General features: G+C 41.3%; 1 protein-coding gene across 1 annotated transcript in view; it reads left to right on the forward strand.

The window, feature by feature from the left end:
* Positions 1 to 476: 476 nt before the first annotated feature.
* Positions 477 to 19,639, forward strand: part of SLC24A3 (solute carrier family 24 member 3) — a 271,916-nt gene continuing 252,753 nt past the window's right edge. Inside the window, exon 1 of the mRNA XM_069954804.1 lies at positions 477 to 1,099. Within this exon, the coding sequence (XP_069810905.1) occupies positions 901 to 1,099 (199 nt within the window). The 5' untranslated portion in view covers positions 477 to 900. The remainder of the gene's footprint in view (positions 1,100 to 19,639) is intronic.

Here is a 19,639-nt window from a genome sequence, read left to right on the forward strand (position 1 = left end):
CACAAATCAATGTTAAAAGAAGAACCTTCCTGCAGCCAATACGAAGGTATTGGCTGCAGGAACGTCCTGAATGCAGCCTAGCGGCCGACAGTTTGTCAGTTGTTAAACCAAGTGTGAACATAGCCTAAGGATTGAAAAATTTGCAGCATTTGTATTATGGGACTAATCCATGTCCAGGTTCTCCGAAAAATATCTGTAAGGAGAGTTTCAGCCCTGAAATTTTTCCTGTTTCTTCTCCTACAGTTGTGAACATAGCCTTAAATGCATTCTTCATATTCACAGGATCCTCCTTTGAGCAGAATAATTTATAGTTGGTTATCGCCATGTCTGTGGCTAACTCTGATCACTAAATAATCTAGGCATTCCCAGGCAAGTGAATGAGGATCTGACTTCAGCCTATGAACTGCATAAGGAAAAAAAAAATCACTTGGAAGGGGAGGGAATGAGAAGCAGGGCGGAGAATGGAGAAGCCTGAGGAATTGGAAGCTTTTGTGCTGATGATTGTAAAGTTTGAGCAGGGAGCTCTCTCTTCTTGTAGTTGCTTTTGTTTGTAAGAGCTGCATGTGTGTGTATGTAAGCAGCAGCAGCAGCAGCAGCAGCAGCCCTCCCAGGGGATGTGTGTGACTGATCAGTGCTCAGCAGCAGCAGCAGCAGCAGCTCTCTCCCCATGATCAGCAGCAGCAGCAGCAGCAGCACACATCCCAGTGTCCTTCCCCTGCCTGCATCATGCTGCCTCTTGTGTGTGATCTGCCCAGACGCATGTAACATGGATTAGGAGCACAGCACAAGGAGCTGGAGTTGGAAGAAGTCTTCATACTGACTGCATTGTACAGTCCCTGCACTCTCCACACTTAACAGAGGGGGATCTCTTGTATTCTATCTCATAAGTGAGTGCACTTTATGGATGTGGACATGAACATGCTTGCACTGACACAGGGAGAGCAGTGCCAGGTCTGTGCCCTGCCAAGGATGCTGGAGACCAGGCAGAGGAAGAGCAGGAGCCGCAGGAAAAGGAAAGAGCTGCTGCTGGGGCAGATGTGCTTCATGGGCTGCCTCATGCTGCTGGCTTCTGCTGTCTCCCACTGGGCTGGAATACTGGGTAAGTTCTTCTATATGGTGTTAACTTAGGAACCTGGGTGCCCATGACATGCCCTGTGGCATAGGGGCATTGCTCACATCTTTGCTTGTAGAGTCAAAGGTTTTGGTATGGTTTGTTCTGCACAGTTAGGTGGGTAATGTAGGGAAGAATAAGGTGGCAGAGGGCATGCCTGGCCATGGCCTGGTGGGTTTGGTGAAGCAGCATGGTACCCACACTTCACATCAGCTGCCCATACAAAATCTCAAGCTTGCCAACATATGTCACTGCTGTCAAGGAGAAGAGCTGAGTTACTAAATGATAGACCTGTGTTTGTATAGAGTTGCTATTATTATTATTATTATTAGTTAAATTTCTACTGTAAATATTTACTCTCACAAGTATGTAAATTGCTGTATGCGAAAGACACCGGCTGGTGATTCTACTACAGATCTCCCTCAGGTTTAACCATATCCTGTCTGCTGTTTAGTCACTGGGTGATTGCATCCTCATATCCAACTACCTGAAAGGTGAATTTCTTTAGATTTTCCATTGCTGGTTGTGACTCAGCTGTGACTCCATTCATTATGACTGTACACAGTTAAACAATGCAATTTGCTAAGCTTGCAGACATATGTGCACGGTTCCGTCTGTGCGGTATAGAACATTGCAAGTGTTAAAGGGTTCCATAGATGCCAATTATTAGTGATGGATTGATTTAAAGTAATCGGTGCACAGATGTATAGGCAAAAACACAGAAAATATTGTTACAATGATGCAAGTGGTTTTATTCAGGAATCTCTGGGGGATGCATGACCGGTGAGCTGAACTTGCCTCATAGTAAATTATAATGGCTGGCGGTCACTTACATGTCATAATTATATGATTGTGACAAATGATCAATATTTGGAAAACATTGTCATACAGTACATGTTATAGTTTCAAGGATTCTTAGAATACTCTAAAAGCATGAATGATCCTTGTTGTTATTGATTTTGTGAGAAATTGTAATATAATCGTATAAAAAAAAGTTGACAAAATTCACATATTACATGTATTAAATTCCTTATATTATGTTAATAAAGCAGAGCTACGTTTGTAAATTAGCAGAAGCGACGTTTAGAGGTTATAATGACACCTAATGACAAACTGAGCTCTGCTTTATCTAACATTGTGCTCTGCTAAATCTAACAGTCTGCATATAGCAGTCCTACTAGTCCTGTATCTAACAAACTCAGCTCCATTACATCCGGCAAACTCGTCTCCACCATATCTGCAGGCAGGCATATGAATCTATATCCTCTGGGGACACTGTAAAAAATACCCTCTTTGCTGGTGATGAGACTCATGCTGACATGAACAGCAGAGGGAAACTGAGGATAAACACTGAGAGACATTGACTGACTGGATGAGAGTGCTGGGAACAGGTGAACTGAGCTGCACCAGGGAGAGTGATACTGTATTTGCTGGGAGCAGCTGTCTTCTTGGAGGTCTGAGAACCACAGAGTAATAATGTTTAGATTACTAGTAAAACTTCTCAGACGCTTGATGGAATAAAGGACAGGTGTCCAAGAGCTGCAAGCTAAATCTATACACTAATAGATGTAAAAATGTGCAGGGACTATAGAATGACCTCAGGAAAGTCCGGCTCTCTGGCCTTCCACCTGTTATAATGTCCATCGCTCTCTAGTGACTGTACTGTGAATCATGCATGTGTTGCTTGGACAGCTGAATAAACCGCAGGTTGCCTGTTGCTGACCTATATAAAACATTCATTGAGCTTGGTATACAAAAACTAACTCATTCGGATACAGAGATCGCACCCAACCTAGGAGCAAAGTCACATCAAGCTGCTGCTGAATGACATGTATGTGTGACTATAGTCCGCACTGTGTCTGCAGAGACGTGGGCTGTCACTGACATGTAACACCGAGAATAGCAATGGACTGACTGACCTATTTTTTTCTCTTATTATCTTCTGAGCAGATCTCTTTCCGTTACCCACATTTAGATTGCATTATATCTGCTTGGTGAAAATAATTGTTCCCAAAGGATGATTGTGACCATTAACATTGTATTCTGCAATATAGAACAACTGACCTTGATGCTATAGTTATGTGAAGGTGTTTTATTATCTATGAGAAGCAGACCTCTGTATAAGAGCAGCTGAGTATATTGTAAGACTTGTCATGAGCTCCCATCATATTGTTGTATGTTATGTCCTAGCTGTGTTTGGTCTCAGACAGCTGTAAGTGACTAAAGGGGCCGTGTCATGAAGACAATCCTGTCTATATTCCCTATTAGGGCACAAGGACGTCATAGAGGGGGGATGTCCTGGTATAAGCCGATCTGGCCCGTCTAGCAATATGGCATGTAATACTGCGTTTCCTCTACGCACAGTCTGGCCGTATAGTTCTAAGATACAAATCTGACGGCACAGGAGCAGTATTAGTTTGTCGACATATCCAGAAAGTTGACCTGAACTTATAAAGGGGTGATCCACAGTTTAATTTTTTTTTTAAATATATTGCCGCCCTGTTGGTAAACATAATAAACATGTTATGCTTACCTCTCCATGCTCCCCTGGTGTCCTGATGCAGTCTCTTCTTTGTCCCCCGCTGACTGCAGCTCCGCCACTTCCGAGACGAGGTTGTCTCAGAAGTGACAGCTTGTTTAGCCAATCACTGGCTGAGACGGGAGTGTGCAGTGGCCAATGATTTACTGAGCAGGCCGTCACTCCCAGGACAAGTTCATCTCAGAAGTAGCGGAGCTGCAGTCAGCAGGGGACACCGGAGAGGCTGCATTGGGACACCAGGGGAAAGCGGAGAGGTAAGCAGAACACATTTATTATGTTTACCAAAAGGGCAGCAATATATAAAAACTTTTTTTATAACGCTGAATAACCCCTTTAAGGTCTTATTCTGACATGCAGTTTTGTACTGTAAATGGAAGAGGCCTCTCCTCACCTTTGTATCTATTCAAGTGTTTGCCTAATTACTGGGATAAATATACGGGGAGATTTATCAAACATGGTGTAGAGTGAAACTGGCTCAGTTGCCCCTAGCAACCAATCAGATTCCACCTTTCATTTTCCAAAGAGTCTGTGAGGAATGAAAGGTGGAATCTGATTGGTTGCTAGGGGCAACTGAGCCACTTTCACTTTACACCATGTTTGATAAATCTCCCCCATAATCTTTATTGGGGTAATTAAAAGGTTTAACATTCAGTTTCTGTTTCTCTTTACCATTACCTCTAAGAAGGACGCGGTATACGGCTCATATATATACAAGAGCGTGTTATTATGACACCTTTATATGGATCAAAAACATAGATGAATTGGCATCAGTGTGTTGAAAGTATATATTCAATATTGCTTCTGTATTTTTGTACAGAACATGCCGATGGGCTGTTTTAGGCAGGAAATGATACCTGTTACCACTCTGTGCCAAACCAAGAGTCGTCAGGGTTGTCCCTGGCAGCTTCTTTCTGCCTTGATTGACAGATTTCTCCCCATACAGATATAGATCTATCAATCACTGCAAGTGCTGCAGGAAGAAACTGGAGGGGATATCCTGATAACTCATGGTTCAGGTAGCATAAAAGTGATGGCAGGTTCCTTTTAAACTATGGGTTATGCAATACTTATAAAATACTCATGACATACTAATACAGTATTTATCAAATACAGAACACATACTGATCCATCCCTGTTTTAATCTCTCTTCATATACTTTAGTGAGCATTGCCCATGCACACAACAGATTAAAGTAGCACATGCTGCATCCACAAAATGGACGTAAATATGAAGGCAAAATATTCTCCTATGAAACAAAACTAATATTTTCTGACTTTTCGGACACAGTGGTTACCATAGTATTGTACTCGTATAACTCTCCGCGGGTGACATGGTCTTCACTGTTTGAAGGGTTCAACTTACGTCATTTATGTAATCTTGTGATCTGAAAAGTTTTTAAAATTTGATCATCAGCGCTTAGACCCCCACTGATCGAACAAGTCAGGAGAAGTGCTCCCTGGTTCTCTGCAGGAGACGGACTCTAGAGTAAGGGCCTTGTTACATGGAGCGATAATCTGCCGTTTCAGGCCTATTCGGCCTATTATCACCCCGTGTAATAGGGAGAACGATCAGCTGATGAAACGATCATTGGCTGATCATTTCTTTAGCTCCAGACCTAAAATCATGGGGCATAGGGCGCACATTGCTAGCGGCCTGTCAGTGCAGGGATCAGAACAGAAGGCAGAGCTGCAGACAATGGGGAAGGCCTCCGAGGACACAACCGGGAATGTGGTAAGGTGAGTTAATATTTTGAGAACAATAATTGCAGTAAAAAACTGAGGGCACTCACCAATAGGTTGCGATGTATCTTTATTCCAGCATGTAGTTAAAAACTTCAGTGATACATATCACTATTCGGCAGACGCCAACCTACTTTACAAAGACAACATTAACAACATTAACATGACAGCCATTTTGCGATACATCGCAACTTAATTGGTGAGTGCCCTTAGCTTTTTACTGCAATTGTTGTTCTCACAATATAACTATTCATGAGGTGCACCCCTGTAGCAGCCGTCCATAGCCTTGAGTGTGAACAAATCCAATGCTATATAGCATAATATTTTTCTGACAAAATAGTGCCGGTAATACTCTTAAGACTTTGTGAGTTACTATTTTATTATTTTACACTAAAGGCAAGGGCTGCACGGACATCGCTAATTGCTTTAAAAAGCTGCATCAAAAACTGCATGTACTGTATATATCCAGTCTAACACAGTGCTCTCTACTACATTGCATTCTGGGAGAGTTGTATTTTTCTTCTAGATGGCTGAACAGTTCACAGTGGAAAGATTACTTTACCCAGAATGCAAAGTAAACTAGTGCAGCAGTGTTACAAGAATTTGGAAACTATTTTGGTATTTTTCCCATATGAAACTTCTCTATGTGAAAACAATAAAATAATGTGTAAAAGTGAACACACACTTTATTGTGTTATAAGACGTGGGGACACCTGATGGTTTGCCTTAGTTTCCTGTACGCCTTTGCCAGTCTCATTACCTTCTTGTGGAATGCTGTAATACTGTTTACAAAACATTGCCGGCTATTCTTAGCATGCTCAGATGAGGTTTACATACATTTACCAGGAGACTACTTAAAGGAAAACTGTCGCTTTGAAAATCCAGTCCAGTCTGCTGGCAGCATGGTAAAGAGCTGGAGGAGCCGAGCAGACGATATATAGTTTTGGTGGAAAAGCTCTACAATAATAATAATTATTATTTATTTATAAAGTACCCTTGATTCCAGATCGCTATACAAGTGATAGGGGGTAACAAACAGGAACATTACAAGATCAAACACATTACATGAATAAGGTAAATGGCAGACTGGTACATGGCGAGAGAGGACCCTGCCTGCTAGAGTTTACAATCTACAATAATTTTAAGGGGTACTCCAGCGAAAAGCTTTTTCCCACTAATCGAAAAACATTATAAAGTTATATAATTTTGTTATATGATTCAATCACCTATCTGCCCCCCCTTCCCTATCTTTTATTCCCTCAATCCCCCACCTGGAAGTGAAGTAAACTCATTCTTATCTAATAACTGTTGAACCCAGGCTTTTCTGTGGCAGCCATTTTGTGACAATTACACCATCAAGAGGGAGGCGGGTCTAAGCTTTGTTAGGCTAGTCTCCCTTTGTCAGATGACTCAGGTTGCTCAGCTCTGATTGGCTGAGCAAACTGTAAGCCCTTGTTTAAAAACCATACTTTACCTAAGCATGTTGCAGGTCTTCTCCTGCTCTCCTTCTTTCTCCTGGTCCCGAGCGCAGCAGCAGCTTCGGTGCGGCCTGTCTGAGCTGACAAACCGTTCAGCCAATCACTGGCCGCGGCGGTCCTGGCCAGTGATTGGCTGAGCGGTCTGTCAGCTCAGACAGGTCTCACTAAAGCTGCTGCTGCGTGTGGGACCCAGAGAAAGAAGGAGAGCAGGAGAAGACCTGCAACATGTTTAGGTAATGTATGGTGCTTGTGAAATCGTCAGTCGCCTGTTGCGCATTGCCCGATGATTTTAGGTTTGAACCTAAGTAAACGATCAGCCGATAACACGATCATCGGCTTATCATTGTCTCTATTCCACGGAGCGATAATTGGCAGAATTGGGCCGATTATGGCTCCGTGGAATAGGACCCTTAGACTGGGTTCACACTACGTTTTTGAAATCCGTTTTCGCAAAAAAAAAAAAAACAGATGCATTGGTGTGCATCCGTTTTGATCTGTTTTTCCATTATAAAAAAAAAGGATCAAAACACTAGATACCCTTTTTAACATACACAAAAATGTAGCTGACCTTATTTTTGTGTACATAAAAAAAAACGGATGCCTTTTGATGCTTTTTCTGTAATGGATGTCAATGGAAAAACAGATCAAAATGGATGCACACAAATACAAAAACTCAAACTTTTCCATCAAAACGATATATCAGTTTGCACAGCTCCTTCTGCTCTATAATATGGTGCTTGGAATAACCCTTTAAAACGTGCATCTTCCCGACTATTTAAGTAGTGTAATTATATTGCTGAAAACTGGTAAATAAATATGCCTGACCTTTAGCAAAGGTTGTCAAATAGTAATAACCTGCTCCGCCACTCTGATTATGATGGCTGCATTCAGGATCGCACCAGCGCTCTGGCTGCAAACATTTATTTACCACAAAACTAATGGCGTGTTTACACAGAGAGATTTATCTGACAGATTATTGAAGCCAAAGGCTATGTTTACACTCAAAAACGAGAAAAGACATCCACTTTTTCTATTTAAAAAAGCTTCAGTTTTTGCTGCAACTTAATTGACTTCAATGCAATGCACAGCGTATAAAACGACGGACGTTGTCTGTGCAGTCATTAAAACAATGATCATAATAATTATTTTCGTAAGTCTTTTGCAAGCAACGGACGTTATTTTTTAGTTGTTCATCCACATTTTTTATTTTTTCAATGTTCTTTCACCGTTTTTACTATTAAATTTAATGGACTTTTCAATTAAAGACACATCCAAAGGCCAATCAGTCCACCTAATGGTACGTTTACACAGAGAGATTTATCTGACAGATTTTGGAAGCCAAAGCCAGGAACAGACTATAAACAGGGAGCAGGTCATAAAGGAAAGATTGAGATTTCTCCTTTTTTCAAATCCAGTTCTGACTTTGGCTTCCAAAATCTGTCAGATAAATCTTTCTGTGTAAACGCACCATACGGGTGCATTTACACAGAAAGATTATCTGACAGATTACCTGCCAAAGATTTGAAGCCAAAGCCAGGAATGGATTTGAAAAGAGGAAAAATCTCAGGCTTTCCTTTATGACCTGATCTCTGTTTATAGTTTGTTTCTGGCTTTGGCTTCAAATCTTCGGCAGATAATCTGTCAGATAATCTTTCTATGTAAATGGACCCTTAACTAGAATAATGTACCAACAGCCATCATGGAACTAACAGGCAGCCAAACAGTGAAACGATGGAGGTTTTTTTTTTCCCCTTCAAAAACGTAGTGGGAACATAGCCAAAGCCAGGAATAGATTTGAAAAGAGGAAAAAAATCTCAATCTTTCCTTTATGACCCGTTCTCTGTGTATATTCTGTTCTCGGCTGTGGCTTCAATTATCAGTGAAATATCTGTCAGATAAATCTGTCTGTGTAAACACACCCTTATGCTAAGTTTACACGGATCGATTATCGGGCGAATTTTCGCGATAACGGTCGAATTCGAACGATAATCGTACATGTAAACGCGGCTAACGATCGATAAATCGTTCATTTTGATCTTTTAACATGTTCTTAAACCGTTGTTCGTCGTTCGCAAAAAATTCGCAGATAGTTCCATGTAAACAGTCGTTCACTGATTTTGCCTATGTGTGAGATAGGCTTAAGCGATCGCAAAACGAATTTTCTGTACGATATATCATTCCATCTAAACGCTGATCGTAATAAAAAAAAAATCGTTACTTTGAAATCGTTAATCGTACGATCGGGCCAATAATCGCCTTGTGTAAACTTAGCATTAGGCTATGTTCACACAAGGTCAAAAATAGAGAAAAGGCATCCGATTTTGTAATTTAAAATAATGTCAGTTATTGCCATGATTTAACTGACTGCAATGGCAATGCATTGAAGTCAATGAGAAGATGGATGTCCAATGCACACAGTGTAGTGAATTACTGACTTTTTTTTTACAGCAGACGTCAAAATAATGAACATGATCATTATTTTCGGACGTCTTTTACAAACAGCGGACGTTTTTTATTAGTTGTTCACACACAGTTTTTCTTTTGTCACCATTCTTTCACAGTTTTTACTATTAAATTCAATGAACTTTTCTATTAAGACACACCCAAAGGCCAATTAGTCCACCCAAACTAGAATAATGTACCAACAGCCTTAATTGCACTAAGTGGAGGCCAGACAGTTAAATGAAGTCTGTTTTTTTAGACTCAAAATGATGGGCTTCATTTTAAACAGAGCTGAAAAAACGTTGTGTGAACATAGCCTTAGAGGAACAAGTGACTTAAAGGGAACCTGTCACCCTTACTTAGCCTTTCCGAGGAGCCCCATTCCTGGAGCCGGTCCCGAGACGAAGATATCAGAGCCCGAAGCCGTGCGCGACGCTGAGATAAATACGACGCCCATAGAGAATGGATGGAGCCGTCATTCTCTATGGGCATCGAACTCATCTCAGCGGCACACGGCTTCGGGCGCTGATATCTTCGTCCCTGGACCGGCTCCAGGAATGGGGCTCCTCGGAAAGGCTAAGTATCCGGGGACTGCACCGGGGGTCAAGCGGGCTCTGTGCCCACGTCCCCGGTGACAGGTTACCTTTAAGCAGTTGGCTTTTATGTATCCAGCACAATTAGAATATTTAAACTTTTTGTTTTATTTCTCTTATTTTTGTATTATTTATTTTTCTTATTTTTTATTATTCTGCAGCTAATTTTTACTTTCACTACTGTCCCTCTCAAAACTGTCTGTTTCAATTACATCTTCTTTGTCAGAAATCTTATCCTGTACCTCTCACTATTGACCAATAGCAAATGCAGTCTAAACACATCTCTGTACACCAGAGCCGGCTCCAGATTTTTGCAGACCCTCGGGGGACAGAGCCTCAGTGGGCCCCTCATCCATCCACTATGCACTCATCATCCACACACTATGCACAATCGCTTGAGACACCACTAACATACACAAACACACATTATTGACACTGACTGAATGGCAGGCAGCACTTGCAGCTCCGTCTTCTCCCTCTTCCTGTTAGGTTGAGGACCTTTAGCTCATGTGATCAGGTCCTTCACCCTTTTCTCTCTTCCCTGGCATTTGCCCAGGTAAGCCATGTGTTGATGCCGGCCCTGCTGTACACCACCCATAACTCATGTAAGACTTTAAACCTTTGGATACCTGAAAATGGCACAGCCAGAAAGTGTAAGATGCATCATATGCTTGTATAGTCCCAAGAGAATAGAAACTATTATTAGTTACTTTAACAAGCTGTGAACTAGGGAACTGAATAATAATAATATGCATGAAATGACTAGAAGCTGTAAATGATACAGATACAGTAAGGCCTGGGGGCCACTAGGATTTCTGAGATCGGTGTATGATAGATATATATTTCTAGTAGGTTTATATTAGAAGGAACCAGGACCTTGTTTTCTCCATCTTACTTAGGTAAAACTTCCAATTTGATGCTCTTTCAGCTATATTCACACGTCAAAAATATTGAAAAGGCGGACGATTTTGCTATTTAAAAAAAGTCTGTTATTGCCGCGATTTAACTGACTGCAATGCAATGCATTGAAGCCAATGGAAAGATGGACGTCCAGTGCACACAATGTATTGAATAACGGACGTTATCACCGCGGACGTCAAAATAATGATCATGACAATTTTTTATTAGTTGATCACACACAGTTTTTCTTTTGTCACCGTTCTTTCTCCCTTTTTACTATTAAATTCAATGGACTTTTCAATTAAGCTGCAGCCTGCACCCAATGGCCAATTAGTAACCCCAAACTAGAATAATGTACCAACAGCTGTCATTGCACTAAGGGGAGGCCAGGCTGCTAAATAACATCCATTATTTTAGACTCAAAATGATAGACGTCACTTTAAACAGAGCTGAAAAAACGTTGTGTGCACATAGCCTTAGCAGTTTTGTTATTTATGGTGTTCCATTGTTTCTGCCATGTTGTTTTGTAAACCAGTTTATTTTTTGTCCTGCTTTACACACACTTATTTTTCTTTTGGTGATATTCGGAGATCTAACTGTATATGACGCACAAGATGCATTATGTATGAGCGATACACCATGTTAGTATAGCTTTACCTCGCTCATACAGAGAATTCATGTTTTTGCAATTCCCTTTAAAGGTCTTGATTTCAGACTGAGGATCTTTGCTGTTAAGCCTGCTCCGCAGTGATGACTCCATATTACGCAGGTGTAGAATGAAAGTCGCTCATAACATTGATCTGGAAGACATCATGTAGAGGAGTCATACAGACACGCTGCAGCCCTGACTTGTAAATGCAGATGTTTTAGTTAGTGTCATAGTAGCTGCATTAAAACACTTTTCTTTCAGCAAATGTTACCATAATAATCTATGTTGCTAACCCATATGCCTGTTGCCACTGTCAATCTTAAAACAAAATGGAAACAATGTGTACCTTTTTCATCTGTACAGTATGACTTATCTCTCTGTGACCCATGATGTGTGTGTGTATATATAAATATATATAATATATATATATATATATATATATATATGTATATGGCCGGCTCCAGGATTTTGCGGCCCTCGGGCAACAGAGCATTAGCAGGCCCCTCATCCATCCACTATGCACCCATCATCCACACACTATGCACAATCACTTGAGACACCACTAACACACACAAACACATCAATGAATGACTGACATTGACAGACTGACACTGACTGACATATTCAGATACTGACACACAGCACTTTCAGCTCAGTCTTCTCCCTCTTCCTATCTGTCCGGCTGCTATCCACACTGTAAAGTTAAGGACCTTCGGGTCATGTGATCAGATCCTTCACACTTTTCTCTCCGTGCAGGCCCTGCTCTTGTGTCTTCTGATGTTTAGCCACTCACCCTGCACTACAGTGAACAAGCTGAACATTAGAACACCAGCATCCTCCTCGCTTTCTCTCTCTCTGGGCCCCTAGAGGCGCTGTGGGCCCTGGCACTTGCCCTGTAAACCCTGTGCTGACGCCGGCCCTATATACATACATATATATATATATATATATATATATATATATATACATATATTGATAGGCAGGTTGGGAGTCCAGTCAACCACCCATCACTCCTTGCTGTGAGGGTGTGAATATCGCTGCTCCATTCAAATTTTATGGCAGCAATGGACACAGTAAAGTTCTGCACATTCGTAGACTTGGTATATTTGGATTTTCAACAATTTCCAACCCTATATCAGTGTTGATCAGAGGTTTTCTTCACCGGCAGAACATTCTAAACACATGTTAAAGAGGTTATTCAGCACTAAAAAACATGGCCACTTTCTTCCAGAGGCAGCGCCACTCTTGTCTCCAGTTTGGGTGCAGGTTTTGTAACTCAGTTCCATTGACGTGAATGGAGCTTAATTGCAAACCACACCTGAACTGGAGACAAAAGTGGTGCTGTCTCTGGAAGAAAGTGGCCATGTTTTTGTAGCTCTGGATAATCCCTTTAATCCTTTAATCCTTATGAATGATATGTTAAAGAAATTCTGATACTCTGATGTGACCTGAAGCCCTTTAATTCTAGATATCACTCTTGAATAGATCTTTTAAAGTCTGACATAGTACCCAATATTAAAACCACTGTCAGATGCAGTTATTAAAATTGATTGTCTGGTGACAATGGCGCACTTGTTAATGTGTTGGCAGATAAATGGGCAACTATAATGTTCTGTACATATGGCCAAATTATGATGGCTGGACTAGTGGATCAAAGCTAAAATGGCCAGTATTGTAGGGTGCTCATGTTATGCTGTGTGTATTACCTACCAAAAACCGCCACGGCCAGTGATTGGCTGAGCGGCCTGTCAGTTAAGGCAGGACGCTCTGAAGCTGCAGTGGCGGGACCCGGGGAGAAGCGGACCACAAGAGGAGCCCTGGATCATGGATAGGTAATGTATGCCAGTTTAGCAAGTGCTGCAAGGGCATCAGTAACGATGTCCCTGCAGCCCTTGTTATACGATTATTGGGCCATGTAATAGGCCCAGTAAACGAGTGCCGATCTAGCAGATATCGGGCCATGTAATAGGACCATAATGGAGCCACGTCATAGAGAGACGGAGGGTTTCTCTCACTGGGGGCGGGTCGTCCCACCTCCAGTGCTTCACCCCCGGCCTGTTACCCGTGAATAGAACGGCGTCTTACACAGGAACCTACCTGCAGTTCAAAAAAAGGACTGCGGCAATGTCTTCCCCGCACTGTTTCCGTTCTATACATAGGAAATACTTAAAGCGAATGTAGCTGATGGTAGATTCGCTTTAAATAAGTTATTCATTTTCTTATCCATAATGACTGCAACAATAATTCTGACCCTTTAGAATATTTACTGTTCTCACATTGTTATCTCGCAGCAACTTTTACGTCTGAGATCCTCATTCACTTTAGGGATAATACGGCATTAAAAAAATAAGACGTCTTTGATCTCTTTTGGACGATGATGAGGAACAGAGTCCAGATTGTAGAAGACAGCGAAAATTCATGATGAATCCATTCAACACACACACTTCGCAGCTTGTTCTCTGGAATTTGGCTGTAAGAGCTTTTACACTTGGCAAAGAGTTCATGATGCAGCAATAGTCTCTTCTGCCTGTGAATCAGAAACATATACTTTGTAGTAAATGATATGTCTGCCTCTGCTTGTAAACACGCAATAGACATTCGGGGAAAATAATTATGCAGCACCTTTTACAGCCTGTGATTTTATATTCCATTTATACTAATAAAAGCCAATGTTACATAATGACTGCTACAGAAGGATGTTTGACACAAAGACGATTTTGTGCATTTTGCTGTACTTTGTTGTAATTATTTATGTCATTCATTTCTTGTTACTTTTATAGTATCTACCAATATATTCTGCTGCGGCGCACACAGATTACACTCTGCCCTCTATAATACACTCTAAGGCAAACCAACTAACCCTACAATCACACCAGGGTCCTCGTGTCTGCGGCGTCCCTATGGCCGTTCTGCCATAGGGTCTGCTTTGGAGAATGCTGTCTTGGAGAGATTCTTAAGGCCCTATTACACAAAGTGGTTATCAGCCCTACTTAAACGATTATCGACATTCACGGCCGATAATCGCTTTGTGTAATAAAAGGCAATGATCAGCTGACATACACGTGAAAGACAAACGACCATGATAGCAATGTCCTGCTGCCATCCCTCCGTGTAACAGTAGCTGCAGCAGCAGAACACCGCTATCTTCTATGTGCTGCCTGGATGATCTAACAGTGCTTGTAATAGCGCTGACAGCAGGTGGGGGTATGAGGAGCAAGCGAGCACTGACCTGACAGGTCGGCACTCGCTTGCTGTGAAGATCGGGCCGTGTAATAGGGGCTATAAATAAGAAGGACAGCCCATAAAGGCTGAGGACCTGCTACATTTTGCATCAGGTCCATGAACTTTGTCTTTGACCTTATCTAAGTATATGGAGGAAAAACAACAACAGTACAATGTGTTAATAAAGGTCTTGTTTGAACTGTATATATAGTAAAAGCGATCTTTATATCAAATGAAACTTGAATTATATTGTTTTCTTGCTGCTGAACATAACAAACACCCTATTTTTACTTCTCTGCGCTCCCCCAGTGTCCACTTGCGTCATCTTTGGTCCCCTCTGAATGATGCCGCCTCCACTCCTGAGAAGGACCTGTCTTGGCAGTGACAGCCCGCTCAGCCAATCACTTACCACAGCGCCGTCCCAGTCAGTGATTGGCTGAGCGGGCTGTCACTGCCGAGATGGGTTTATCTCGAAAGTGGAGGCAGGATTGTTCAGCCGAGACCCAAAGATGAAGCAGGAGAACAATAATAGCTGGTCACTAGGGTGCAGTGATGTTATTTGGATACCCTTCTCAGAAAAAGGCACTTTCAAGCCCCTTAAAGAAACCTGTCACCACTTTTAGGCTATGTTCACACAACGTACAACTACGGCCGTAGTTCTCGCAGCAGAACTACGGCCGTAGTTTTGCGGGGTGGAACAATGCCTATTGATGAATGGGATCCCGGCCGAAGCGTACACACATCGTACATGCTCCGGCCGGGAGCCCATGCGGGGCCGCAAAAAACTGACATGTCAGTTTTCTGCGGACGGAATTCAATGAGAGTTCAGAGTTCCGCGGCCGGACGGATCAACGGTGTGTGAACATAGCCTTATACTGCTTAAACTTCAAGTCATCAGTTTTGGCCCCCGCGGCTCCTCCCTACTCCACCAGCCATGATTGATAGACCTTTCTCTGTTTGGGTATAGAGAAAGATCTATCGATCAAGGCAAACAGGACAGAGAGAAGCCACCAGAAACCACTTGGATGACTTTTGGTTCAGGCAGTATGAAAGTGATGACAGGATCCCTTTAAGGTTGATCACCATATGGTCATTGTGTGCAGTCATCCTTTAATATTTGTCTATGCTATATGTACTCTACACTATGTATTATCTATACACTTGTTTTATATATTTGATTTGAAATCCTGACTGTTTTGCTTTCATGATTTTAATCCTGCACCCAAGGAGTGGTGTAGCTACATATACCCTGGTACCAGAGGAGGCCATAGAAGAAGACACCAGTATTATGAGCAAATGATGGTACACAATATTTAGCCTCTATGTTAGAAAGAATAATAATACCTGCTTATCCTTCATCACCTTAATCCTTTGGTCGGTGCTTTTTATTGATCCTTTTATACGTAGCTCAGTATTTTCGGCACTAATATGACATGCACTATTCAGCGATTGAGTTCATCCATGTAGAATGCATGAAAAGTCCTGTTACTTTAATGTATTTGGAAATGTGGCTGTGCTATTCATAGTAAATATGCCTGCAGGGAGATCTAAAATATACATTTTCCACAAGATTTCTTCATTGTAAGATATAGGCAATATTAAATACTTACGCACAACTGTGCACTAATCTTTCTAAAATTTTGGCTTCCAGCCAAACCAGATTTTCCCAGGTTTCCAGAGAGTGGGTTGTATCGGTATGTATGCATTCTGCTCTATTTTTTTAAAATTAAGTGGGAAAGTATAAAATGACATCAGTGCCTCCTTTGTTAGTGAACTAAAGATGTAAAGAGAATGAATTAAGACTTGGCTTGGCTCTCTCAACAGTGTGCACTAACATATCAATTTTTTTTCGGTGCCGCTAGGAATGCCAGCCGAAGCGTATACCCTCAGAAGGCAGCACTACATAAGTTCCATGAGAATCACGGCTGTTGTAACAACGGCCGTGATTCCCACGGGTCTTACGTTGTGTGAACATAGCCTTAGTCCACATTCACACACACAGGCAGTGTTGCACTGTGACCATTGTTATAGATCACACGATTTTTAGAAGATTTTTTTTGTCATGCTTTAAAGTAGGTATGGGGAACCTACGACCCTTCAACTGTTGCAAAACTACAATTTCCATCATGCCTGGACAGCCATAGCCCTGTAGTTTAGAGCTTTATGGCAGAGAAAACTAGGCATGCTCTGTGACCTGTACAGAAAGGGGGAGGTAGGCTGTGACCATCATAAATATCAGCTAACTATTTTTCATAGTAGACATATTACATTTTATTGTAATCCTGCCTGTAAAAATATTGGAAAAACTGCTGAGAAATTATCTTTACAGCAGAGGAAAAATCAATGTATTGTGAGGCTTAGTGGCCAGAGTGGAAACTGGGAAAAATTTAATAGACATTTTCCATGAGAAAATTGTTATGCTAGTAGAAATATATATATATTTGTCTGATGTTATCAGAAGAACATCCCCATCTTGAAAAAATACTCACAAATATCTACATGAAATTTATATATATATATATATATATATATATATATATATAATATATTCCTACATATGTGTCCTTCCTTACCTTTCGTCAGGCTCAACATGTGTGCCATAAAATATCTAACTTACCAAAAAACATAATTTTGGACATCTTTTCGGGAGATATATACGCTGTATGTGTGGTCACCCTGTGGCAATTATATGAATTACAGCCTGTATATAGGCGCAATATATTTTGTTGCCATTTTTTTAAATGCATAAGTTGGATTCCCTAACTAAATTTAACAAAAGGTAAGAATGGACACATCTGTACCTAACAGAGATGAATGAACTCGAACGCTCAGCATTTGATTACTGGTGGCAGAAAAAGATGGATGCAGCCCTAAGACTGTCTGGAAACATAGATGCAGCCATAGGCAATAGGCTGAATCCATGTTTTTCAAGACTCCCTAGGCATGCATCCAACTTCTCCAGCCACTGTTAATGAAATACTGAGTGTTCAGGTTTGGAGCACCTGAGTGTGGTCAATGTTTGTTCATCTCTATTACCTAATAAATCTGTAAAGCTTCTGTCAATCATAGACATTGGTAGCAGTTAGAGATAAGCGAACCTGGAGCATGCTCGAGTCCATCCGAACCCGATCGTTTGATTAGCGGTGGTTGCTGAACTTGGATAAAGCCCAAAGGCTATGTGGAAAACATGGATATAGTCATTGGCTGTATCCATGTTTTCACATAGCCTTAGGGCTTTATCTAAGTTCAGCAGCCCCAGCTAATCCATTGCCGAACGTTCTGGTTCAGATGGACTCGAACCCGAACCCAGTTCGCTCATCTCTAGTAGAAGAGGAATAACTGTGTATAGATAGATACGTAAAATCATATAAAAACATATGCATAATCCAGTCAACATTGTCCCTATAGAGTACCTATGCCAATCCATCTCAGCCCAAAGGTTAATACCATAGGACAGTAAAAGTACTCCAGGTTTGTTACATCTCCATTGAGTATTTGCACCTTTAGGCCATGTTCACACAACTTATGTTTTACATAAATCACAGCCGTTATTGCAATATACACATAGTATACGTTCCGGCCGTACGAAAAACTGACATGTCAGTTTACACAATGGAGTGTGCGGCTCCGGCAGCACGCTCCATTGCGTGCAGTGGTGAATTCGGATGCGGGCGCACAGGGGTGTGCCCACATCCGAATTTAGCAGAAACGGCTGGTGTCTTACGCCATGTGAACATGGCCTTAGACAGTTCCATAAGTAGCTGAACAAGGATGTTTTAGTGAGCCACAATGGTCTTTTTAACCACTATCTGATAACTGGTTCCCATCTCTTTAAATGAAAGGCCACTGAATAAATGTATAAAATATCTACAAACCTGACATGATTATTCCTCATCTTAGCATGAAAGCAAAGATGACGCTCTTAGAGAGAGATTTGATTAATTCTCAGTGGCCTTAAAGTCACCCTAAGAATGATGGAAAAATTATTCAAGATTTGGTCACCTAAGGACAAAACACATAAGCAGCACTGATATGCAACTATTTTGTCTGGCTCGGAAAGTATATAAAAAAAAAAAAAAAAAGCCCAAAGCGCCACCATCAAAATGACTTTATTTGATATGTCTGACTCCACATTAGAATTCACATTGGGCTTTCCGAATTTAGGTCTCTCCAAAAGAGACCCTCTGGCATAAAGTATTAAGCAGAGCTAAATGGTACTTCATTAAAGTTAAAAGAAATTTGTTAAGCCTCTTAAAAAGCAAATACATCAAATCCTAAACTGAGAAACATGCAGTTTGTAATTAGATAATTCTAGAAGCCTCAATGATCTCTTCAGCTCCTATAGAATTGTTTATTCCAGAAGAATGGGTGTCACCTTAAGGGTGCCTTCACACGTACCGTATCGCTGTGAGTTTCTCGCACATAAAGCCACAGTGATACTGATTGCTATCAAGTCAATGTATGTGTATTACTACATGCGAGTTTGGTGCGAGGTTTACATGCGAGTTTTGATTTGCACATGATTTTCACAGGCAAGTTCAACACCACAAAAAATTCATGCGAGCTACTTTCATGCGAGTTTTGTGCAAGTTTTGTGTGATAAATACGCAACGATACGGTACGTGTGAAGGCACCCTAAAGGTGTTTTTCTAGAAGGGGGTCCTATTGTTTTTCAGAATTTATGGGGGGGGTTGTTCTTTAGTTTTTCTAATCAATTACAAAGCCGAATAAGAAATTGACACTTAAGGGTTTGTAAGAATTAGAGATGAGCGCAATGTGAGCAGGCTTGAGTCCGATCGCTCAGCATTTGAATTAGTTGCATGCTGCCCTAGGGAATCAAGGAAGACATAAATACAGCCCCGGCTGTATCCATGTTTTCCAGGCAGCCAACTTCTTAAGCTGGAATTGCATTCATCTCTAGTAAAGATCACTTTCCAGCAGTTATCCAGACAGGTTTACATTGAAT

Source organism: Dendropsophus ebraccatus, chromosome 15 (genome assembly GCF_027789765.1).
Source record: "Dendropsophus ebraccatus isolate aDenEbr1 chromosome 15, aDenEbr1.pat, whole genome shotgun sequence".
NCBI classification, from domain to species: domain Eukaryota; kingdom Metazoa; phylum Chordata; class Amphibia; order Anura; family Hylidae; genus Dendropsophus; species Dendropsophus ebraccatus.